This window comes from Tursiops truncatus, chromosome 9 (genome assembly GCF_011762595.2).
Source record: "Tursiops truncatus isolate mTurTru1 chromosome 9, mTurTru1.mat.Y, whole genome shotgun sequence".
NCBI classification, from domain to species: Eukaryota; Metazoa; Chordata; class Mammalia; order Artiodactyla; family Delphinidae; genus Tursiops; species Tursiops truncatus.
The window spans coordinates 53,669,688-53,695,778 of NC_047042.1; the positions used below are offsets into that span (position 1 = coordinate 53,669,688).

At 35.9% G+C, this 26,091-nt stretch overlaps 1 protein-coding gene across 4 annotated transcripts in view; it reads right to left on the reverse strand.

Annotated features, from left to right (window-relative positions):
* The window catches only part of ADAM22 (ADAM metallopeptidase domain 22), a 244,114-nt gene that overhangs the window by 16,256 nt on the left and 201,767 nt on the right, over positions 1–26,091 (reverse strand). The window contains exons 23-30 of one of the 4 annotated variants that reach the window (XM_073809747.1): positions 23,329–23,497; positions 20,230–20,344; positions 17,735–17,825; positions 14,201–14,218; positions 5,050–5,150; positions 4,638–4,704; positions 2,314–2,424; positions 11–97 (exon numbers count right to left, since the gene is read on the reverse strand). In XM_073809747.1, coding sequence (XP_073665848.1) covers positions 11–97; positions 2,314–2,424; positions 4,638–4,704; positions 5,050–5,150; positions 14,201–14,218; positions 17,735–17,825; positions 20,230–20,344; positions 23,329–23,497 — 759 coding nt within the window. The remainder of the gene's footprint in view (positions 1–10; positions 98–2,313; positions 2,425–4,637; positions 4,705–5,049; positions 5,151–14,200; positions 14,219–17,734; positions 17,826–20,229; positions 20,345–23,328; positions 23,498–26,091) is intronic. The other 3 variants (XM_073809744.1, XM_073809745.1, XM_073809746.1) reach the window with 3 other exon arrangements.

A 26,091-nucleotide genomic window follows, 5' to 3' on the forward strand; every position in this document is an offset into this window, starting at 1 on the left:
TATAAAATACCTAAAGTATGGTCCTTCAGTGTTTTTATTCACATCTTCTACCCACTTAGCTACATTATAGTCTCTTTTGAACCATGGGTTTAAATACCTGCAGAAAGCAATGGAAGGAACAAAGAAAGCAGAACAAGATAGAAAATCTGAAAATACACAGCACAAGCTTAGCAAGGATGTTCTTCACCCTCCAAACACTAATGACTATGGCAAATAAACCAGGATGGATGCTGGGTGATTATGAGGCAGTCTGTACAATGACATGGCAATAAACTCAGCTACAACAAGGCTCAAGGCATTCTAGAATGCATTCAACCTTTCAGGGAAAGCCTTTCCAGTGGTTTCCCAAAGTGGATCAGAAGCTCTCTCTCAGAGATCTGTCAGCAGTCCCATTCACCCACCTCCAAAGTGGCTTTTTCCACGCCACCACTCATTTGGCTTCTTGGTTTTCAAATGATAATGGGCCTTTTTGAGAATATTCAGATGGCTGCAATTCCAACCTGGTGTTTGGGAATATAACACCCCAAGAACAATTAAAAGGGGCCACGTTCTCTTTCCAATATGAAAGGAAAGATTTACACGGCCTCTGTCTCACTCCTGAGAGCAGATCCCAAGCTGGAGTCAACGAGAAAGGTGACCCAGCTGGCTCTATAAGGAGTAGAAAGGGACCCACTCTTCTGATCCTGGAGCCCCAGCGCACAGTAAGTGTGGTCCCAAGAGGCCTCCATGTTCTTGAAGGTGGGTTTAGTAACTTAGGTGCAGCTGCGATATCCCTTCCTCCCCTTTGTGCACTCCACACTCATGTTTCCAGTAGGAAATGGCCCTCACAGGTTGCCTTCCAAGTGTCTGATCACTAAGGAGTGACTGCCAGAGGATAACAACAACCTTAGTTAACACTTCCCTGATGGATCTGGCCAAAGTCTCCATCAGAATTACTGCATAAAGAAAAATGTTAAAGGCAGTAAAATTATGAGTGCAAGGGTTTTTGGGTTTTTTTTGGTTTTTTTCAGTTTCTTTTGATTTTTACCCTGGGAGCCAAGCAAAATCACATTCTCTTAGAATATGCCCTTGTCAAATAAATACAGTTTCAACAAATTCACTCATGGAAGAATTTGGAGGTTTTACTGAGTTTTCTCATTTAAAAGGTAACTTCTGGAGATGCTATAGACAATAAAGATTCGAGCTCCATAAAACTTTTAAAGTTATTTGGAAACAAACCAGGGAAAGTGATAAAAAACACTGCTTTTTTTGTGGTTAAAGTCTGCTTCTTTCCTCCATATTTAGTTTTAGTTAGTAGATACATTTAAATCAAGATACATTTCCACAGTTAAACAAACAAAATTAGATTATTTTCCATAGTGATTTTCCTCAACTTGTTAGCTATAACCAATGTACGCCACAAAATTACATCACGAGTTCCCTCCTGAGGGAAGGGCTTGATTGTTTTTCATGCTTACACGACCATTTTTGCTAAGACAGTGTCCCCTGACTTGAGAACAACTCGCACTTCTTTTTGCCTTTAGCCACAATCATTGCCAACTTGTGCTTTTGACAGAGATAGCTAATTAAAACTTGCATAAAGATTTCCACTGAGACTCTAAACAAAAAGAAAAAAGTCAAAAAGCAAGTGCAGCCACACATAAAGGCTAGTGAATGCTCTGGCCTGGGGAAAACCATAGAAAAAGCCCATGCAGCTGTTACCGGGTGAAACACAGCCGCACAGCAAACTGAGTCACCCACAGGCAGTCGGCCACTTCCAGGAGGAGGCATGTGTTCCTTTCACTGTCAATCTCAGAAGCTCTAAGGGACAGCCATGGATGTTCCAGGAAACCTACAGCCACATGGCCTGACTTGCACATGGTGGACCTTTCTCTCTGTGTCCGGGAACATCTCAGAAAGCTGTGATCACTTCACTAGAGGTCACTGAAGAGAGCTCTCAACTGTAGTTCCCTCTGGGGATGTGCCCATGAAAGTGTCTTCACAGTGGGCCTCCTAACATCTCTAGGTAGTGCTGACTGGAGTGATGGGATTTCATCAAACTGTGATACATCTGCCTACGTGGCTTGACTTGGCTTGTAGCGCAACATGCAAAAAAAAAAAAAAAAAAAATGCGTTCGACAGGAGAGGAGAGCTCTCTGTGTTCTCCAGGATGGAAAGGCAGAGGAAAATTAGCTGATGCTGGCTGGACCAGGACCACCTCCGAGCAGACGCTGGGGGTCAGTCACAGACCAAATGACCCTGTTCTCAGCCAAGGAAGGGACTTGGAGGCGGATTAAGTGGCAGCCCAAAATGAAGGGGCAGGTGGAGACTGACCTGTGATCCAGACTCCCTGTCTGGGGGCTGTCAGAGCCCCCTGGGTTTATGCCTTGGGATGGGACTGTCTGGGCGAGGGAGTGCCCAGGCTCAGGTGCTTGGGGCTCCCTCCTGTAAAAACACAATATATAATACAAAGTCTAAGCCAAAAACTTTCTTTACATCATGTACAACAGTGAGGAAGATGCAAAACTTTGAGTGGAAAAACAGTACAATAAACAAGGACATTTTATAGCAGAGTATGCATTTGGGGGGCATGTCCTGATGTTTCATCATCCTTTGGGATACTAAAGGGAATGTTGAAATAATGTTGAAATAAGGGACCCGATAATACCTCATTATCTAAAAAAAATTTTAAAAGAGATGTTTGTCCATGGTCATTCTGCTCCTCTTATAATTACACAAGTGATACTGCTATATCAGAAGCAAATGGGGTTATTTAACAAATACGGAAAGTATTTTAAAAACCTGTCGACATAATTCTTGATACGCTGTGTATTAGGATTTCTTTTAAGAAAAACAAAATAAAACATAGTGTCCGAACAATAAGGTATGTGAGAATGTGAGAACAGTGATCACCTTCACGGACTTGGCTCCATTTAGGTTACATGAGTCATGTAACCAAATCTGAAAGTCTGAAAAATCTGAGAGCGTCCTGAACACTTCTTCTTCATAAAGATGACTTCATTATAATGTCTTATTAAATGTAATAATTATCTCACAGGCAAGATTTCTCAAGGGGTATCTATATATCATAATATTTGTTACATGATACGTAATTTTTTTTAAAAAAAATAAGTGATTATGCTAGAAAATGTTGCTAAACACCAAGTGTTCCTTGGGTCCTAAACTCATAGCTTTAATACAATATTGGACATTTGGTTGTTGTTCACTTAAGAGTTTTCAAAGCCTTGTTATAGGAAATACTGTTAGAACACTAAACAGTACACAAAGGAAGTTCTGAAGAACATTCTGCAGTTTTACCTGGACTCTTGTGAGCAACTGAGATAAGCTAAGAAGCTCTTACCAGGTGACCTCATGCAAAACAAATCAAACAACATTCCAAGAAGAGTTTATCCACAATGAGCCCTAAAGCATTCAAGCGCTTTGGGGATGTATAAGATAAACTCTAACGGATTAGTTATTTGTGATGGAGTTCTATGATGCCAGTCCGGACCATGCAGTGGTATCACTGGAACCTATCTATTGTTTCTAAGGTAAAGTATCCTCTAGTAAACTTTGATGAGCCACTTACAAGACAATACCATCAGCAGGAAGCTCCAAATTTCAGGGCAATGTTATTGTCCTGGACTGAAAAAGGTAGAGTATATGATGGAAAAGCTAACGTGAGTTTCTGACACGCGGTTAACAAATATCTGCTATTCAGATTTTTTTAAGTATTAAGGCATGAAGAAGCAATAGAGATGCAGGGAATCATCACTAGCACTGCAGTGAGAAATCAGTAAAAAAAAAAAAATTTTTTTTAGGTGGGTACAAAGAGTACAGTTAATTAAAACCAGGTGGCAAGGTCCACAAGGAAACTAAGGATGTGTTTTATTCCATGATGGGAGATAAAGGTTTCAGGAAGCTTGGTTTTGCTTGAACTTTCTTAAGTGGAGAAACAAACAAAAAAAGTGTATGGTGTTTACTTCATTATAAGTGACTTTAAATGTAACTGCTGACCCTATCCCCACTATAAAAAAAAAAGTGTGGCTATCATTTAAAATGGATAGTGTTGCATTTAGTGACAATGATTCCGTTAAAGAGCAAGTTTAGGTAAATGCCCTTTTAAATGTCCTCAGAAGGAAAATTTAAAAGGGAACCATATTCCAGTAGTCTGAGAGAATGCTTAGATGGCAGCCATGAAGCCCTTGGAGCAGTGGTTTCACACTGTGAGCAGTTCTCATGCTCTAGTACAGTGGGAATCTTCCCCTGATGCTTCTAGGTTGTGTGAATACTGGCAAGAGGAAGGGTGACCCCTCTAAATGGCTGGACCCCCGGGTGATGAGAAGAAAGGAATGTTATCAAAATTCCCTTCAAACGGAACTGAAACACCACAATGGCAGGTTACTGGAGGACAAAGCCTGCAGCGAGGGTGAGACCCCCACTATCAAGGAGTATTGGTTGGGGCACAGTTGCGGAGATGCCTATGTAAAAGAGAAAAGCCATGGTTAATTTTAAAACGGCAAAAAAAAAGAATTAAAAAGACAAAACCAAGACCAAGAGGCATGGTTTACAGTTCTTTGATGATCTGGTTAATTAACTTTTCACACTAATTGCACATGACCTTGAAGTGCCTTTTTCCATTAGAGGTTCAGACTTACTCAGTTGAATTAGACCGAGGTCTAAATCTTTTGCCTCTGATTTTCTTTCTGTTGCCTCCCAGGTTACCTGAAAAAGATGGTTTATGGCTAGATTTGAATATAAATAAAACAATCGCTGTGTGTTTAATTACGGTATTTCAAGTGGGTGCAATTCACAACCAGCACCAGCCCAGAACAGAGGGCTTTAGAGCATTGTGCAGCCTTCTCAATGTGTCCAGTGAGCTGGTGCTACCAAATCCCATCATTTCCCATCCAAGAAAAAAGAACTGGATTCTCTCATAATAAATGCCCTCCTCTCTGTTGGGAGAAGAGCTTAAGACCTAACAAAAAAGAACAAGTCTTTACAACCAGGAACCACAAAATATAGACTTTAGGTTATGTGGACAGACGGGTTCAGAATGCTGCCCTATACCTTGCCAAGAGTTACTGCGAGGTCGTCCATTTTCACAGATGTCTGAAATATGTTTTGTGTCTGGAATCCTTTCACTCCAAGAATGAGAGAGTCCATTTGACCTGAAATTGAAAATGTATATATATTGTTCAAAAATATAATCAAATGAATGTTTTGAAATCAGTAAGCAACATTTCTAAGCATTACTGTGCATTAAAATAAATCAAGAAAGAAAAAATCTGAAATGAAAGAATGAAGAGAACATGAAAGTCTTCATGAAGAAGGCAGAATTACACAACATTCAATTTAAGAAAAGTCAAATACAATGGAACCCCATTACAAGAGTTTGTAATTGAAAAGTATCAGGATGCAAGGCAAGCCAATTACATTCCCAAGAACCATATATAGCAAATTCACTACATATTTCGGTTACATAACCCACGCAACAGAGTTATAATGGGGTCCCACCATAGATGTTTCTTAATTGTAAAGCAATGGCTTCCATTCAAATATTATGAGAACATGGACTTCCAAGAGATTTCATTAAGATTTGCTCAATTGAACCTGCCTTTATCAAAGTAATATTTAGGTTTTCTTAAACAACAAAATTATTTTCTGAGAATTGGCATTTTTCTCCACAAATATGTTCCCCCCAAACATGACATTGTTGGTTAACTGTCCAATAACTGAAATGAGTCAGATGTTTGTCATGGAGGTGTCTCTCACAAAGTCCATGTACCGTTAAGACCTTCTGCTCTTTGTGTCCTGCCATCTTTAAATGAATTGTCTACAAGAAGCAAAATTTACATACCCACCTTGTACCACATAAGAAAAGCATTTTGACAAACTACATATACTTAGGAGGAGTCACATAATTTGGTACAATATTTAACTGTTTAAAAGTCAAAACCCATTGAGATTTTGCTAAAATCTGGTAATGATTCAAATTGATATTTTAAGCTCTTCTTGAAGTACTTTAGAAAATAGCACTGGACTTTAAATCTTTTCCACATATCATACCAGTTAATTGCTAACAATGTCTATTTTAAAAGGAACTTTCTACTGATGAATGAAAATAAATGGAACTTAGCACAATTATTACATAATTCCCTAGATTTTTCAACACCATTTGCTAAGTATAGAATGACTCCTATTTTGTACAAAAGAACAACAGAAATTCTGCTGGAATTCATTGATTTCTACACTTCTTTACCATATTATTTAATTTAAAATTAAATACTTGACCAAGAAAATAATTATATAGTGAGAGAATTTAAGTAAATCTTATTCTCTTAGCCAAAAACTCCCCAATAAATTAAAAGAATAAAATTTTTGAACATCCTACTATAGAACTGTACTCCTTATGCAGAAACTAATCATTTTACTTTTGCTTTAGGCTATGTTATTTGAGTAAAAACATCCTTCATGCCGAGGACAGTTCCACAGAGAGTTCCCAGATCTCACTAATTCCTTCTATTCTTTTTCCTGATGTTTATAAAGAGTGAGATCCACTGCAGAATTTTTACAGAGTATTTACTCTATTTAGAACTCCAGAAGAGATCATGTTTCTTCTCAATAAACTAGCAATTTCCCTTTCAGTCTACAAAGTAACTACTGTGCCCAAAGTTATGCAGGGGGCTATCAAATCTTTTTTTCTATACATTACACCCCTACCAATAAGTTTAAAGAAACTCTTCCACAGGAATATTTTAGCTTTTTTCAATGTGAATGTAGGTCTCATTTCCTAGAACATTCCAACTATTTATTTCTTCTGTCAGCTTATTTTATTAAGCAGTTATAAAGCATGCAGAATTTTAAATGGTCTTATACACCTTAAGATCCTAGAGCAAGAATACAGCATCCAAGTTTAAGACATATAAATAATATATTAACCCTATTTGGACTGTTATAAAACTCAGGCAAACATTAAATATGCTTAAATTAATTTGGCAACCAAGCTCTAAGTTATAAAGTCTAGAATTAGTCATTCCAGGAATGAAAGGCAAAATCGTAATATTCAAATATATGATTCACAGAGAAGCAATCTTTTTTTTTCACACCAAGCTTAGCTTGATAAATTTAAAATTAAAAAAAATATTCAATGCAGCATTATATTACCAATTTATTTTAACAACTGCTTTTATTGAAGCGTGACAGTAACCTTTTTCTTTGACTACCAAGCATGACATAAAGCTCACCATTTAAAATACGATAAAATACTATGTGTCGTTTCTTAGGCAGTATAAGAGCAAGATTGAAAAACCCTGGGGTTTCTATATAGATTTAGGGTTGTTATTTGTTAGATTTGTTTTGTTTGGATTTCTGGCCTGATTTGTTAAACCAGTGGTTCTGAGCATATGGCATTTTGAAGTAGAGTAATCAAAGAACAAAGGATACTATTTTTTTTTAACATTCAAGAAAGAAGGAAGAAGTAATCAAACCTGCTGCAAAATAATGAAATGTTCTGACTAATGGAATAATGTGTGATGGAACAGGTAGAAATCTGAAAATGCGACAGAAAAGCAGACCTCTTCTTAGAACTAGATGCTGAGTTTGTGCTCACTCCAGGAGGAATGTCGCTATAAAAAGAGTCGCCATCTCCAGGCTCTTTTACATAATCTCCCTGGGGTAACTGTCTAAGGCATAATAAACATTTCAGAGTCAGAAAACAAGACACACACATGAGCACAGACATATACAAATAGTATTTTAGGAAAAAAGAGGTAGGGATAATGAGCTCCATGAATCAAGTCTATAACAACATGTAAGATTATTAATAAATGTGACAAGTTAAAGTCATTCTAACTGTAGAGGTCAGAAATGCAATCACTGAAGTCTTTACAGTCTGGATGAACAAATCCTTGCTTCAGGGGAAATACAGGAAAAGATGAGGTTTTTCACTGTAACTTCATTACACTTAGAGATGTGAACTGCTGTTTTGTCTTAAAAAAAAAAAAAAAAAAAGACACACAAAAAAACCTGGTGCTGAAGGAGACATGTTGAGACAGACAGTCCTTGCCCAGATAAGGCATCGTTTTTCTCACTGTGGTGAGTAAACTATTCATAATTTCTAAATATTATATAATGTAACCTTGATTTGGTCTTAAAAGAACTGATTGATTTCTAAACTATGTTCTATAATTTAATCCAAATAAATTCTTATCGAGTTTTCTGTTCAATTTGGAGCCTCACTGTTCATTTAACAGAAATATAATTGACAGAGATTCAAAGGGCAATCAAAAATGTAATTCTATAACTGCACACTAGAATGTGTAAAGGAAGATAATTTAGCAAAAGGAAGAAAGGGTTGAAAAAACAACAGAATTCTTGTTGAGACTAGAGGAAGGTATTTATAGGTGGCCGGTGGGTGATCTCCATTCTTCATCTCCAACAAGGGAAAATCTACATAGTCTGCACTATTACTGACCCCACTCACTCTGAGTTTGAATTAACTAAGATTGGAACAGATTTTTATCACTTCTCCTAAGGGAACAGGGTAGAAAACTTTAGATAGGACCGCCTGGTCAACCCTCCTACCTTGGTAGCTAATCTGATCCTTTGCCAGTGCATGGCCCCCAGACAAACAACTGCACCTCAAACTTGATTTGGTTCCATTCAGCACTAAAGTTGGAGGTGGTACAAACTAGTGTTGGACTGAGAATTTTAAACAGAGCTGTACTTAACTAGGTCTTCAACAAAGGCCCACATTTGCTAACGCCTCTTCCTATTTATTTTTCCCTTAGTTACCACACTAGTCATGGTTACTTGCTGATGCTAAATTCAATCCCTAAAATGTTTCGGCTGTTTCCTTGCTTATGCCAACTACCACATTGTTTTAAATGTTTAAAATGGTTGGTCATTCATTCTTTCGAATGACTGAATATGCTCTCTTATACTCTTTCAATCCTATATATTCACACATCTCTACAAATAAAATTGTTCAACTGACACAAAGCACCTATATTAATCTGTGTGATTAAATCTACTCCTCCCCTTTAAAGAAATCAAATTTCTCATTAGACTTGTATGTAAGATTGATTTTACCTATAATTCTTTGATACATATTCCTTCAAAATATTTTTAACCCTTTAAGTGACTTCAGCTCATAATCGTAATCTTTCTTTTTCCCAGTGTATTATGAAACATTAATTTTATAGGAAAAGCAATGCAATGTAATCTTTCTTTTTCCCAGTGTATTATGAAACATTAATTTTATAGGAAAAACAATGCAATTTCCCCATATTTATAGTGTTAATAACACAGGACAAATGATATATCTGCTTATGCAAGAGCTCTTTAAATCTCTGGACTCATATTTTCTGTCTTGCCTCCTATCAGTAAAATACTCTATCAATTCTTTGAAAAATGCTCTCAATAAAATCAAAATTCTGTAAGTTGCCTCAGGTAGGAAAATTCCCTTTTGTATTATATTAATATTTATAAAAGAATGCCAAAGAACATCCTATCAACATTACATTTCCAATAATAATCCTTATGGCTAACAAGTCATTTCTGTCACTATTACCTTTAATGATAATCTTTATAAATTGATGAGATGTGCCTCACTAAATTCAAATTAAATAAAGATAAATTCTGACTACACTTGATCTTGCCCATTAATCTATCCCCCAAACTACTCTCTCTTTACATGGTTCTGACATTGGGGCACTTACCAAGGGCTCACTTAGCTAAGACTGCAGGATTAAACAAACTGCCTCTCGCAACGGATGGTGTTTTTTTTTAATTTTTTGTTCATTTGTTTGTTTGTTTGTTTTACCTAAGCACATTTTACCAGTCCTTCAATGTAATTTCTCTGCAATCCATTGTCATCTTTTACACTGTGCACAAACATCCTAAATGCTAAACATATCATAAACTATGGGCTTCAGTCAAAGGGTTGAAAGGAAAGTTTAAGTTCAATGAACTCTGGGGGTATAGCCTTGCTTTTATCATCCCAGGCAGATTAGATTCCTATCTATCTCTACTGTGAAGTCTCCAAAATAAAGAAACTACTCTGCATTCTCCTTAAAATTCCACAAGGAATGCATGTAACTTTCTTCACACAATAAATGCATTAAAATGTTAATAATAGATGAGGAACTTTGTTAAAGATCTTTTAAGAATAATACTTAACATCCTTCACTGTCCAGAAATTTATTCTTTTTTCAATATCCAATTACATATTGTTACAAACCTATTTCTTCTTGATTAACCTTTAGTGAAGATAGAGAGTATCAGGTCCCCATGATCAATAAAATACCATTTCATCATTTATTATAAAAGATCATAAATGACCAACTAAGTAATAGCTTTAAATCTGTTAAAACTGAATTTATTTTTCTAGTCTTTATAGTTTTCTTCCTAAATTTTGCTAGTTTCAATAGAATTTTGGAATTAGGTGGCCTGACCAATGCTAAGTTTTATAATGGAAAAATTACCTCATATTTCCAATATCACATGCAAATATTTTAGACATATATATGAATTTCTTTTATAAATAATGACCAAAAGAAAATAAAAGCTTATTTAACAAAATTCTTTTTCCTCAGAAAGGATTCCCGTTATGAGGGAAGTCTAATGTTTCCTTAAAGAGTCCACTGAACCATGATATTTAACTTAATAATCCTTACACATACTCAAAATGAGATTACAATGAAAAAAATTAAGTCTTAACCTTAATGCTGAAGGAGCCATTTCTCCAAAGCTTTGTAGGTGTCTGGGCTGTCTGCTATTGGAATTGTTACTTTTCTGTTTGAAGAAATATTGTGTAATGTGTACTAAGTCACACTGACAGATGCATGAGTATCACTGAAATAATAATAATATTTAAAAAAAACTAAGAAAGGCTTGAAAAAATAAGGAGGGAGGTTCACAAGCAGAAAGTAAAGTGGCTAAAACAGGTGAGAGAGAGAAAAGAATTGGGGAAGGGGGTTTCTGCTTAAGGTATGGGTCAGGAAGACATGATCTAATTATTTATTCTAATTCACATTATGTATGTTCAATGATGTATATTCATTTCAGACAAAGGAAGAGAACATTGAGGAATGTGGATGCTTTATAAATCCAAGTTTAATGAATGTTTTCTTATCCTATTGCTATATGCAAACCTGCCTGAAAACCAAAATTCAAATTTCTAATTCTTGTTACAAAGTACACAGTTGCTAAGTCCTAAAGCAATTATGGTAAAATAGAAACAATAGCATCAACTGAAAAAAAATTATGGAGGTCTTCGTTCCTGGAGATTTTAAAGAAAATAATCAATAGCCATCCTTCCAACTATATGACATCTAAGAATTCTCCATGGCTTCACAGTCCCATGGTCCTACCCTTCACAAGACGACACTGGCAAATTTAAAGTGATACCGTTCATGTATGGCATTCTGTCTCCCCGAATCGGACTTCTATTTTTTATTAGGCAGTTGGTAAACAAAAAGAAAAAAAATGGGTTTCCTTCTCATCTTTTTGCCAGACATGAAATTAAACCTATCACACATTCCTTCAATATAAAGAAAACCTTGAGGACACATTCTCTGGTGGGAAAATTTACCAGGTTATCAGGTTTCTTCACAGAATTACTTGCCTGACGTTTCCAGTAATTTGAAAGTTATGTTCAGTTTGGCATTTCTGAGCCACTGTATCATCAGTAAGAATCTGAGAAGTGGCTACACACTTAATATGCATTCAATGTCAAAGCAAACCCATATGTTCACCAATGCTTTCATACCAGCAAGTACAAGCCTTACTCATGTCAGGAATGCTGCTTTCCTCTTTGAGGACAGCCATACCTACCTACCTCTTTCATTTGAAGATTAGAGAAATGCGAAGTCTTCAGAGACCACACATTAATAACTTTCCTTAGTAGAATGCTTCACAGATTACAAAGAACTTTTGTCTGTTTTTAGAGTTGAGGAAAGTTTAAATGGTTTCCCAAGACCACATACTAGCAAGTGGATTTCTGATTCTTTTTCAATTGGTCCTCCCACCATGGAACCTCAAAGGAAAACTTAATTTAACTCAAAACTCAAAATTCTTATTTCTACTCCCTAGCACATCTTTATTGGAATATCTTCAGATATTTTCACAAGATTGTAAATTTCCTAATGCATGCTTTGGTCTATTGGCCTTACCACATTCTCTATAACCACTAACATATATTCTAAAAAAGGACAACACTTCAGAAGATATTTATACACTCACAACTTCCTGATCTAAAGTCCCTTCCTTGCTGTTTCTCCATTTTAAGAATTATTATACAACCCTGAGATTCATTAGCTATGGACAAGGGCAAAAGTAAACAAATAAAGGTTGTGCTGAAACATAGCAAAATATAAAAAATTATATCTGCTGAAATGCGACAACTCTCAAAATATGCACTAGACTCCAACAGAGTGGCCAGACTGATGAAATGGTGACTCAGTAATACCAGGAGGCATGAAATTACATCAGGCACAAAAAAGAGATTTCTAGCATAAAAATTTTCTTAACTGTACCTATGCATATATTTAGTTAGAATAGGAAATTGGTGCACAGGTTTACATATTTATCATTTTTTGTAGTGTGGGCAATTACTTTATTCTGGAGAATATCCCTGGTGAGAACACATCTTAGAGCACCATAACAGCTTTGCTTATGTTACTTATATGTGACACTGTGCTTTCCTTTTTATATAGTCAGCAATATTAAATTACATTATAGCCTTAATTCCTATGGAAATGGAGCTAAATCATCAGTTTTTGATCTTGGTATTCTGACTTTATTTTTCACTGAAGAAAGCCACCAAACTTACACTTCTGATATGGCTGATCAACTTCTACCCAACAGAAAGCATAAATAGCTCCAGCTCTTCTCCAGTCTTTTTGGACACAAGAGTTTAAAACGGGTCACAAAGAAGTCTAGTGTTTTGTGGGTTTTTTAAATTTAATTAATTTTCTTTCAATTTTACTTTCTCTACTAATGGTAGAAGTCAGTTACTCCAGGGCAAGGTCAATATTTTCTAATATCTATGGCTAACTGACCAGGATCTCAATGGGTACCCTGTAGGTATCTCTTACGGATAAAACCTTACAGGGATTTTAAATTACAACACAGAAAGAAATAGAACAAGTTTAAAGTTCTAATTTCTGAAAAAAAATTAAAGCCGTGGCTGGGTCCTGAGAAAGCGTCACCACATTTATTATGTCTTATTCCTAATGTGCCTCAGGCATTTAATGGAACAGTTGGAAAAGGTAAGTAAGTTAGGAACCTGCATAGGTATCCTGAGTACAAAACTAGTACCATATGATATGGTCTAGATTATCAATTTCCAGGATATTTTAATTTTTTATAGCAATAGCTAATAGTATTCATAATTTTTTAAATGTAAAAAGTGAAGGATGTACCCCAATATGGGCTAATTTAGATTTAGAAAAAATAGGCAAGTCTTACAGGACTACATGAATGCTTTGTATCTCTTTTTACACTGCTGGTTAAACATAGATTTTAAGGTTATGATGAATGGAGTGCCTGACTTTAGGGGCTTTTTTATTAAAAAAAAAAAGTGCACTGGGCAATCAGAGATTCCAACTATGCAAATTATTTCTTTCACTACCTGTGCAGTTACCTAATCCATACAAAAAAATATTTTCTTATGCAGCGCTAAAACAGACTCTTCAAATGCCAAGACAGTCTCCTGACCACAGCGCTGTGCCCGTATAAATTTTATCATTTATGAATGAAAGTTACTAATATAACAACAGTAACAAAAAATAAGTTCCCTCAGAAAGTGTTAGGTAATAAGGGTGTTATAAACATGAACAAAAGCCAATCAACCAATGTAAACAAAGGTGACACCTTAACATAAAGGAATTTTGTTTTAGGCAGAAAAAAAAAATCAACTCCAAATATATATTACTATAAAAGTAACACAAATAAGGACTATTAATTATACTATTGTTGGATGACAGAACCATGAAAACTAAATAATGACAGATCTATTTTAAATTAATACATTCCACAGCAACATTACTAAAATTATCATTTCAAGGTCATGAAAAATCAAGATTAGTTTATGACCACTACAGCATAAAAACAAAGTGAACTTGATTTACAACTGTAGGTATGAATTCCAAAGATGCTAACAGGATTTAAACCTTTCAGTTTTCAGTTCTATGTTCAGATTATTCTCATCACATACCTCTGTTCTCGATAGTTTCTTTTTACGGACAAGAAGAGAAAGAGAGAGAGAGAGAGAGAGAGAATTAGTTACCTACAAAAGTACATTAAGAGAGACCAGTAAACATAAGAGCTCTAGCATTCGTTGAAAGGTCTCCACTAGAATTTCTAACTGCAGAATTAAAATGGGGAATAAAAACACAGTCTCCCTCTCTCACACACACACACAAATTTCACTTCATCTTTCAAGGAAGTGACACCAAAGGGTTAGTGACAGTATCTTCAAGTAACCATTGTTTAAAAGCATAAAGCTTCAGTTATTAAAAAGTAATTGTTTCCTCAATGTCAATTGTATATTAAACATTTAGTAATGTCCTAAAGTCAACCCTATTTCAAATACAGGTTTTCAGACATGTACATTGATTTAAATCAGGAAATTAGTCAAGTTACTTATATATATTAACTATGTTTTCATACAAATAAAAATTACAATCATTCTTTTTGGAATACATACCCCAAACTAAGCTCTTCCTAAGAATTTCAAATAGGAAAACATAACTGGACACAAGAACATTTTGTATATGATAAATTAGTTATCATAACAGCTAAACAGGTAATTAATTTATCATACACAAGAATAATAATAGAATTCACAACTGTTATGGACCTCCCAAGTCATCGCTACTTATTCACTGAAGCTTCACTGAAAGCTACATTGGAAACACTTTGTTCAAAGTCTCTGTTTTTTATTTGGCCATCTCCTAAAATAAAATTGCATTAGTTTCAGAATAAACCATTCTGAAACAAAAATGTGTTCTAGAGAGTGTGGTAGTGAGGTGCCAATGATTTTTAACTTTTAAATCAAAAAAGTCCATTTAAAACTTTCTATCATGACCTAATTAGTTGTTAATATTTTGAAGACGTGTTGGAAGGTCAAGCAACTGAGCAGTAGGCTCCTTCCTCCAAGATCAAGGCTAATGTTTCCATATGGATTTCGTTTGTAGCACTTTCACCTGCCAATCTATTCCATGCACTGTCTATCTCATTTAATAATGAGTTCATGAGAGTAAAAGTGCCAATTTGATACTTAATATTTTTAATTCCTGAAACCATAAGATAGAAGAGAAAAATAAGCCAAAATCTTTCTATTCAACATGTTTTACTTTTTATTCTCTCAATCTGATTACCTGAGTGGTCCACCAGTTCCAAATGAGTATTCCTCATTTCCTATTCCTGCCATTCCCCCAAGGCTTGGAGAAGGGGTAGAAAGTTTAATTGGAAGGATTAATGAAAAAATGAGTTCTCAGGTCCTAAATTCATTTTGGAATTTGAAATAGAATATGTGTAACAGCATATTCATGAATTTAATTCATGTATTAAAATTTCTACATCCTTATTCTATTTTTACACATATTTGAATAAATTTAGTAACACTAAAACTTTCATCAGTCAGGTTCAAATTATTTATGAAGAGAATACTGTGGTATGAACAAGATTTGTCTTTTTCCTTAATAATCTGCAAAGTACATACATTCAGAAATGAAAAAAGTGAAACCACTTAAATATCGTAAAACTAAGAAATGATATACAGAAAGAAGTACTTTTCATTCTAATCATTAAAACAAACAGACACAGGTAATTTCATTAGCAGTAGGAGTAGATGTTTAGGTTTCATATTTCTGAAAGGGTAATTTTTTCCAAAATTGTAAACATGAAATATCAATTTGCATCAGTAGGTGGCAGAAAATCACACACCACAGAACTAACAATTTTGCTTTCCCTCTCACATGACCAAATGAAACCACTGAACTACTTCAAAACAGCAAGGTTGTGACGGCAATTACTACATAAGTCTTGTATCAGGGAAGTCAAGGAAATAGTGTGACTCCAAGATGGGGTTAATTCACCTGAGGTGTGAGAAGAGCTCAAACAATATATATACAGAAAAGCCTTTCTTTCAGACATGTAATTTTATACTCCAAACGCTATGCTGAAATCAGCCTGTGCAAATGTAAGTATGCAATGTGCCTAACGAACTGCACATTAAAAAGGCATATAGGTACTGAGTATCTATGAGCTGGTACAGAGCTAGGTACCCATTTAATTAGGGCAAAGCATTACCACTATGCTGTGCCCTCCTTCGCTGTGCTATGCCACGTTAACTACATTACGCTAAACTTTACCCTGCTGTCTGTGCTATTCGTTAATACAACCTTGCACAAATGTCTTTCTGCATTTTAATACTTATAACATACAAAGTTTATCCTGGCAGTCAACTAATTGCCCTCTCCTTTCAGCCAAAGAAACTTTCCGGGTTTTGATCTCACAACAAGCAAGAGCCACAAACACTTTTAAGGAAGTTTCTGTTAATTCAGTTGGCTTAAAACCATGTCAGGGAATAATAATAATAACAACAACAGCAACAAATGATTATATAATGCCTAGTTTATTGAAAGGTTTTGGGTAATTTTAAAGTCTAAAAAAGTCTAATTCCCAAGTCTTTTAGTAAGCCAAATTTGATCTATGAATTAAAAAAAAAACTATAAAATGGGCTAATAGGCAGAAAGTCTAGCAAAATTTGCAGGACTTCTTTCCAAAAGGAGAAACACCCCAAGCCTGGGGACCTGATACAACATTTCAGAGATCAGCAGGACTATGATTTTAACTTGAAATATTTTAAAAACTTAAGGTGCGTCACATTTAAGTTTTACTTTATTAAACATAAATAAGCTATTTGAATACTAAGGAAATTTTTCACATCGTAAGATTGAAGTACTTGAAAAGGGAAATGAACATATTAAGTATACAAATAAGTTTGGAATGTGTGAAGTCATTTACTTAGCTAAATGCCTAGCTAAGGGGATCCAATATTCAAAAGTTATAAAATGTGTAACTTTTTCAAGTTTATAAATAGAACCAAAAAATTGTAAGTTGAACTTTGAAGCTTAAGAATTAGGTTTCTAAAAGTTGTAACTTACAGTTGAATTTCAATTTTAATAAATTACATCTCTGAGGAGTTTTTTCTTCACACAAAAACACCCACATATGTAACAAATAACAATGCCTCCTTCATACTGGTTGTGGAGAGGTTTTGCTCTTTGCAGGATGCATGGCCACAGTGAAAGCACTCAGGAGCAGATCCTGCTGTTGTTCTTGTTGATATGACCTTTGTTATTAAAGCGCTATGCTCTCTAATTCACTATCTTGCCTAGATTTGGGGGAATGGGTTTAAGTCAAGAGAACCTGCATCACTAAAGAGCAAACCAACACGGCCTTTGTATGAGACACGATTTAGATTGATTTTACTTCATGCAATGGTTTTAAGAAATACTCAGTATTTTTAGAATAGAAGGGAGTTATCTCAAAATCTAAAAAATGATAAATTATTATTACCTCTAATCATGCCAAGAATAATCATTGATTGAATATTAAGCCAGACTTATTGTCACTGCAGGTATATTTATCCAATGATACAAAACTTTCTAGATGTTTAATTCGTTTAGATAAATACTTTAAAGTATAGTTTGACAGTAACATACTGAGCCATTTCACTTACTTATAGCCCCATGCAGTTATTCCTAATATGAGGGCCAGCACTAAAATGGTGCCAGCAATTATGCCTATTATAATATTGGTACCAGCAACACCTGGGGGGAAAAAAGAAACAATGAAGATCAGTGTATATAATTGAAATTTTGATATAAAATTCTTTCAGGAACTTTATTCTCCAGATCTGTAATCATCACACTAATAACATTATTTGTTTTAAAAAGTGGGTATTTTTTTCTTTGTACAGTTTTAATTTTAGAGAACCTTTTTTTTCAAATTTTATTTATTTATTCAGATATAATTGACACATAACATTATATTACTTTCAGGTGTATGACAATGCTCTGATATTCGTATATACCTTGAAATTAAAAGTAGGTATTTTTCAAGGGAAGAAAAATCGACCATAACTTAGCAATCCATATCCATTGTTTTTTTAAAATAAATAGTTATTTCTGTATGTTCCCTGTTAATTCTTGTCCAAGTGCATTTTGCACAGTTTTATTTTCCATGTATTTTTCTGGAAAATATAATAAGGTCATTGAACTAAAAGAAAGAAGAGTAAAGTTAAGGGGAAGAAAGGAGGGGTGATACTACTGTATCACCATATAGCGTAGCATCCTCTCGGGAGGAATATTTAGAAATCCATGTTCTTTTTGACCCTGACCTCTTTCTCAGAAATTCTAGAAATGCTGTTGTTCCTATCACTCCATTTTGACAACCAGTGTAAGGTCCTTATTTTGTGTGATATTTTGTCTATGTAAATATAAGCTTCTAAAGGGGGAAAACATGCCTACAGATGAACAGAATCAGGGCTCAGCGGGTGTAGATGATAGAAGACTGTAGTTCCCAGTCTTGACAGTAATGGCTGTGGCATCCTAGAGAAGGAAAAACCAAAGGTAAGATAGAGTCTGGTGAGCTGGAGGTTGGTGCTGGTGAGGTGTGAGAGCGAGGCTACACCAGACTAACAGGAAGCCAGGGCAGGGCTGGAGCTCAGGACTGGGCAATGGCACTGTTGTGTCTGGCAGCATCCACTGTCAGGCAGGCTGCGCTGCAATCTTTAAGGGATCACAGCAGTGAGAGCGGCCCAGTGAGTCAAAGGCCTGGACAATAAGTGCAAGTGAGAGCCCAAGAGCAGAAAAGGCCTGGCTCTGATACCAGGAGACCGGTTTTGCTGATAATGACTTATACCCCATGTTAAATTTCAGGGCTCTCACCCAGAGCAGCTCATACATCTCATTGTCTGCTGCACTCCTGAGGAGTCCTTCTGGACATCAAAGGTCAGTAATCATGGGTGACTGGAGCAGATTCCAATTCCCCATGACAGAAATGGCAGCCTCTCTATCTGGGAGCCCTCAGTAGTCACAGGGGATAGCATGGCTCGGGCATCTAGGAGACTGGCCAACTCCACTCTGCCCAGGTCTTCTGTGGGATGGGTGGGTACAGATGAACCCCGGGACATTGGGATTTTCCTACTCTAAGACCTAGCCTATCTGTGTACCCTTCCTTTCCTTCCAGGGATTTAATAGGGATCAATAAACCTGAATGCTATTCCTGATTACTTCTAAGCAATGGTATGACTTTTGACGAGTTACTTAAATCCACGGACGTGAATAGCTTCATCTCTGTTTTAACTGCTGGAACCACACTACTATTGCTAAGAGTGAGGATGCCAAAACCCTAATCATTCTGTGAGTTTCATTATTAAAGTCACATTGGCTAAGATGTGTAACCTGTATGGATGATTAGAATGAAAATAATCATTTTCTCATTCTTTGGAGGTGAATGGACGTCAGGATTTCAGCATTATTTTATGCAGAAGAATACTCAATAACGAAATGATAAAAATAGTTTAAAAGGGGACATTCATCTCCAAGGTATCTATCTGCATTTAATTTCTACTTCTCCATTTGGGCCACTCTAGCTTTTAGAACTGCACCCACTGTTTGTTACACATGTCGAACCCCTTCCAGGCACCTTGGCCAAGGTTACTACTTCTAGAATTACCTACAGTTCAGGCTACAGAACTGGAGTTGAATATAGATGAGGTTCTTTAAGAAAGAATATTAAAGTCAACAAAATATTTTAAAATCAATTCCAATTTTTCCTCATTTATTCAGTCCCAATATATAAACATATAAAATATATAAAATATAAAATCAGACACTTAAGAATTTTGACTACTTTCTTCATTGAAAAGAAATGGTAGGGTTTGTTGTCAGCACCAAATGAGTACAATACTTGGAAAATCTCCGTCTGATATAGGACAAGATCCAGCTAAATCAGGTGACTAAGTTATACTCAATATTTCATATCATTACAAGTTAATGGAAACAATCAGTTTCATAATATGGGCCCCAAGTGTATATCGTAATTCATTATTATGTGGATTTAACTTATATTTGAGTTATATAAGAATAATCGAAATGAAACTTTCAGAAGGGCAGTTTTCTCCTTCCTTGTGCATAACGACAACATAATGGGACCAAATTAAGTACCTACCATTGCCAGACAGAGTAATGCCAGCCTTTGCATCATCATTGTAAGGGAAGTAAGTGCTGCAGTCCTCACCTACCCAGTGTCTGTTACACACACACTTCAGCTCATTACTGCAAACCTGAAATCCAAAATCAACCTAGAGTCAATGCCAAGTCTCTGGTGCAGAGGCATGAAAAATAAACATTAATTTCTAATTATTATATGCCTAGAATTTGATGGTCCTGAAAATTTATTGGTACTTTCTTCCTACTACTACTTTATATCTTACTCAAGTACTTAAAAAAATATTTTCTAGAGATCAACAGTTGACCCAGAGGGAACAGTGAATTTTAACAGAGGAATGAATTTATACGTCTAAAACAAAAATCAATGAAATGATTGGTTTGAATTTCATTAACTCAAATTTTATGAGGGAGATTTAAAAAACTAAGCAGAATTATAATCATTTGCCAATTATCCAATACAAAGTTTTCTTTCTTCTTCTTCTTCTTCTTTTAAAATAAATTTATTTATTTTTGGCTGCGTTGGGTCTTTCTTTGTTGCTGTGTGCCGGCTTCTCTCTAGTTGCGGCGAGCGGGGGCTGCTCCTTGTTGCGGTGTGCAGGCGTCTCATTGAGGTGGCTTCTCTTGTTGCGGAGCACCGGCTCTAGGCGCATGGGCTTCAGTAGTTGCGGCGTGTGGGCTCAGCAGTTGTGGAGCATGGACCTAGTTGCTCCACGGCATGTGGGATTTTCCCGGACCAGGGTTTGAACCTGCGTCCCCTGCACCAGCAGGCGTATTCTTAACCACTGCACCACCAGGGAAGTCCCTAAAGTTTTCTTTCTTCTAAAGAAAGGATCTTTATACCAAAATTTTATTCATCTTTTAGGAAGCAGATGAGATAAAGAGAAATCTGACAAAGAAGAGGGGAGGCCTGAGGCTTTGCAGTGGTCTGAGAAGAAAGCTTCACAAAACCGTAACCTGGGCACCTCAGCCCAAGCTCTAGAGATTAGCTACCCCAGGGTCATGGAAACTGAGAATTCCCTCAAACAGAACCTAGGAAAAAGATTCACATAAAATGGCACCAAATTTTTAAAAATTATCAGACAATAATGTCTTCATTTATATAGCCAGGAAACAGAATCTATACCTAAGATCCTGTGATTCAAAGCAACTTTGAAAGGAGTGGGAAGTAGGAGAGAATTCAGTTAGGGTTAAGATCAGAGAAGCGCTTCAGGAGACAGATTTTGACTGGATAGGTTTGTCTTTTGTCTGCTTGAATTTGCCAGAAGACAACATACATGCAGATCTAAATGTAACTATAAAATATGATTAACAAAGTGCAGATTTCAAATTAATTCAGATTAGCAAATTTCTGCAGATTAACAAACATGCAGGAAGAAAAAAAAAGGCCTGGGTTTGAGACCCCACTTCACCACTATCTTTTCAACAGACCATAACGAGGCCAACTGGTTTCTCCAAGTATGTTTCCATATCATACAATAGCACCAGTGACATAGTGACAAGAACAGTGACACCGATGTACAATGATCATAATAAACCCAGTCATAGCTAATGTTATTGGACACTCACTATGTCACAAGGATCGTTTTAAGTATTACATATAAGTTACAGGTGTTAATTCATTGATGCTTCACAACAATCCTGTAAACTAGGCAATATTATTATTCCCATTTTACAGAGGAAGAAAGTGAGTCACAGAGAGGCTAAGTAGTTTGCCCAATCTCACCCAGTTAGTAAGGAGTAGAGCTGGGATTTAAACTCAGACTGATTCCAAGCCCATACTCTTAACCTACCTGATGTATACTATATAGAGAATATCTACTGTATTTCTCATTTTAATTTCTGTCACATATACAGAGTTATATTAAAAATACATAGAATATAACTTTTATAATAATTATGCATAATTATTAAAAATTATTGGATGCTATTTGCCACCTGATTTATTTGTGTCTATCACTCATTTACTCATTCCTTAAACAAATAGTTAATTGACACAACTGTGTTTCACACTCAGGACTTCTAGATGAATAAGATACAGTTATTCATTAGCATAATGATCAAGAAAGAATTCCATTATTCTTTTCTCCCATCCCCCCAAAAAGCATCTCTCCCTAGCATTCTCTTCTTTATTAAGGAAAGAAGGCTTAGCAGATCTCTTTATAGGAGCAGAACAACTTACTACATGTCTTCTCTATTCTCCTGTGCCATCAGAATCCCTATCCTTTGGCAAAAAGTAACAATTACTAATACCTCCCTAAGGAAATTCTTGGCATATCCCTTAGGGATATACATGGAATGACCAGGATTGAAGGCTTACAATTCCAGGACAGGGGTCCTTTACCTCAACTGGATAGTATAACCAGTTTAAGCAAAGAATCCAGAAGGAGAATAAAAAGAAAATCATAGCACATGCCAAAAGAAAAAGAAGAGGAAGTTTTCGTTAGTGTACGAATTCCTAACGGAAAATGTCAAAACTGGAATCACTAATAGAGCATGTTTATTTAACCTATAAATTTACTTATATAGGACCTACATTATCAGATATATGACTTAACATATAGAATTTGGTCTTTTAAATACCACCATTCTTTCCATATATTTCTGAGAAACATTTCCTTAATTATTCTGCTTCTATTTCTAGAAGTTATCCTCAGCAGGTACCTACTGTTGTGGCCAAGGCAGTTACTTATGGTCTGTTCTAACCAGTCAGTGCCTGGATCATACCAGTTGTTAAATATTGTGGCCATTGCCCCTGCTTTGCACTCCCTTTTTTATCCCATTATAGTTTGTTAAAATTTGTCTCCTAAGTCACTTGTAGAAAACTAGCATTATATTAAAGATCAATTTAACCTAATAGGAGAGGAAGATGGAAGAATTTGGTCAGGAACATTAAAGTTTTTCATATCCCCAGGCTTTCACAGATTACACGGCAGACATATTCAAATGACTATGACCACATGACGGTTCACGTACCAGCTAGAGAAACATGGACAAGCATGTTTTCGATCATTACAGAAATAAGCAGTTTAGGGTCTTGTCTGTTTCTGTGATATAAAAGGACTGAATAGTTCCCCATGGTGAGGTACTGAATACTTACTCCATTTCCTGAACAAACAGTGCCTTCTTTAGTGCTTAAACAAGTACTAAAGTTGAAGGAAGCCACAGGAAGACACCTGTGTTCTAAGCACATCATTTGGGGACCACAAGGTGTCCCATCTTCCACATAGCCAAGGTCTACATCTTCGTCAAGCTTAACATGCCCACCACTAAAAATAAATGGAGAGCAAAAAGAAAATGGGATTCCGTGAATTCATTCATCTTGAGAACATGCTTAAAAACTTAAAAGTAGGCAATATCACTTTCTCTATTTTCTCTTTATTACTAATAAAAAACAGTAGCATAAACATTTTCAACCTTTAAATGGAGACAGAAATTGAATCTTTTGATCTAATTCCTTTCAGAGATATTGATATATCTTAAGATTTAAACATAATTATTATAACAAGGGCCTGAATTGAAATGGTTTTATCATTTTGCCTTGGCTATCACGTACAAGTCAAGTAAGCCATTATTACTAGCATTTGACTTGATAAATAAGTAGGTTTCAAGATGTCAAATATATTTCAAACAAGGATGAGAATTTTTGGTTTGGGTTTACATTTCCCAAAAAAGATTGTTCTATTAACAAATTACAGCTGACCTTTGAACAGGTGGGGTTTCGGAGTGCCACCCCCCCCCCCGCAGTCGGAAATCCAAGTTCCACGTCCACAGATTCAACCAATGGGGAGTTGTGTAGTGCTGTAGCACATATTTATTGAAAAAAATCCACGTAAAAGTGGACCCTCATAGTTCAAACCAGTGTTGTTCAAGGATCAACTGTATATTTGAGAAGACTATACTACTGCAACAGCTATTTAAAATAGCAAGCCCACATATACATGAAAAAAAAATAAACAGGATAAAAATAAATAAATAAACAGGATGGGAAATGAAAATGTATATTCACCATCAATTTATGCATATGGTACCATGTCAGTGCTACTATAAAAATCTCCATTCTTTTTATTTTTAGCAAAATTATGCATGCACATGGAGACAAATTGGTTTTTAAAATGCAATAAAGTGATCCACTGCCCCCTACTGCTCCGTATTTCCCTCCCTGAAGGAAACCAGTTTCTACTCTTAATTGACTCATTTGTTTTTTATGTACATATCTTTAAATAATGAGTTTGTATCACTATTTTTAATTTTTCCATTTTAAGTATTATCAATTGACTTCCCTCTATGGAATTTGAGAATTCTTCTCTCCCCTACCTTCCATCACATATTTTGTTGATCGATAGTTAAATCAATAACAAATTGTGCATTATTATGATTATGTAAATGTTATTTAGTTGAGTGATATAGTACGCCATAATTAAACCCCTTTCTTTTCCTTGTACAACTTTCTGTTTTCCCTCAGATTAGCAAGTCTCTTATTTGTTTGTGGAAGTATCACTACCTCAAAATTAGTCCAATTCTGCTGTCAAAATCTCCACTTAAGATGTGTCTGAACATCAGTTCACCTTCCTGAAATAATCTCTCCTGCAGTTTCCACCTGAAGTTTCCTCTGCTCCTATCTGATTTGGTTGGCTCTGCTCCTGTAAATGGCGCAGAGCTGGACATCTTGGATTTCCCCTCACGATTCATTGGAGGATTGCCATATCTCTCTCCATGGTGAGTATCTTGTTTCCTAAATTCCCTGTGTTTCTTTCTTAGTTTACTTCTTCATTTTGTGCAGCACAATTTCTAATAGCTTCCTGAGAAAGGACATAGGGGAGTAAACTCGGGGGAAACTTGCATATTTAAATGTGACTTTATTTTCTACCCTCACACTTGATTCATATTTTGCCTGGGTACAGAATTCTAGTTTGGAAATCATTTTCTCCATTGTCTTCTGGATCCCAGGGCTCTTGTTGATAGACCCTAAACCATTCTAATGCCTGATCCTTTCTTTCTTTCCTCTCTGGAAACAGTTGGGATCCTTTTCTTTGTCCTAAGGTTCTGAAATTTCCTAACGATAAGTTTTGATGTGTCTCTAATTTCGCTCATTGCACCTTGCACTTGGTGAGCCTGGCAATATGGAAATTCAAGTCCAGCAGTTCTAGATAATTCTCTTGGAGGTACTCATTGCTAATTTCCTCCCTGCTGTTTTCTCTGTTCTTTATTATTTCCATTCCAAAATGGAGAGCTTTGCTCTATGTTCCCTTTCTTTGCCTCTTTGCCCTATTTTCTGGGAGATAATTTCAACTATTGAATTTAATTTCTGCCATCGTGTTTTTAATTTCCAACAGCCTTTCTTTTCTTTTCTTAATGTTCCTCATTTTTAAAAATAGCACTCTATTCTTGTTTCATGATAGAAATGTCTTATCTCTGATAAATGTTGATAGCTGGTTGCTGTATTTTCTGTTGTTGGTTTCTCCCCCTCTCTCTCTCTTTTTTCATGTTAGAGTCTTTCTTCACAAATCTGATAATCTGCTCATATTTGAGTTGGGGAACCAGACAGATGATTAGAAATTCTAGGACTTTCTGACTGAATACCAATGAGGCTGGACCACTTCTATACAAATCTGATATTGATATTTCCTGCTGTCCTTCAGTTTGGAAACCTTCTGTTTTATTTTTTGCAGACTGTAACACTCAAATCTTTCATGGGAGGGTGAGCAATCCCCAGTTTAGCTGCGTCAGGGAAGCAATCTGTGGATCTAGCAGCTTCTCTAACAGACTTCACCTATCTTCTTTATTTTAGCTCCTTTCCCAATCTCCAACTCGTTTACTCCCTCTTCCAGAAGTAGATGACACTGCCCATTTTTGAGCTTTT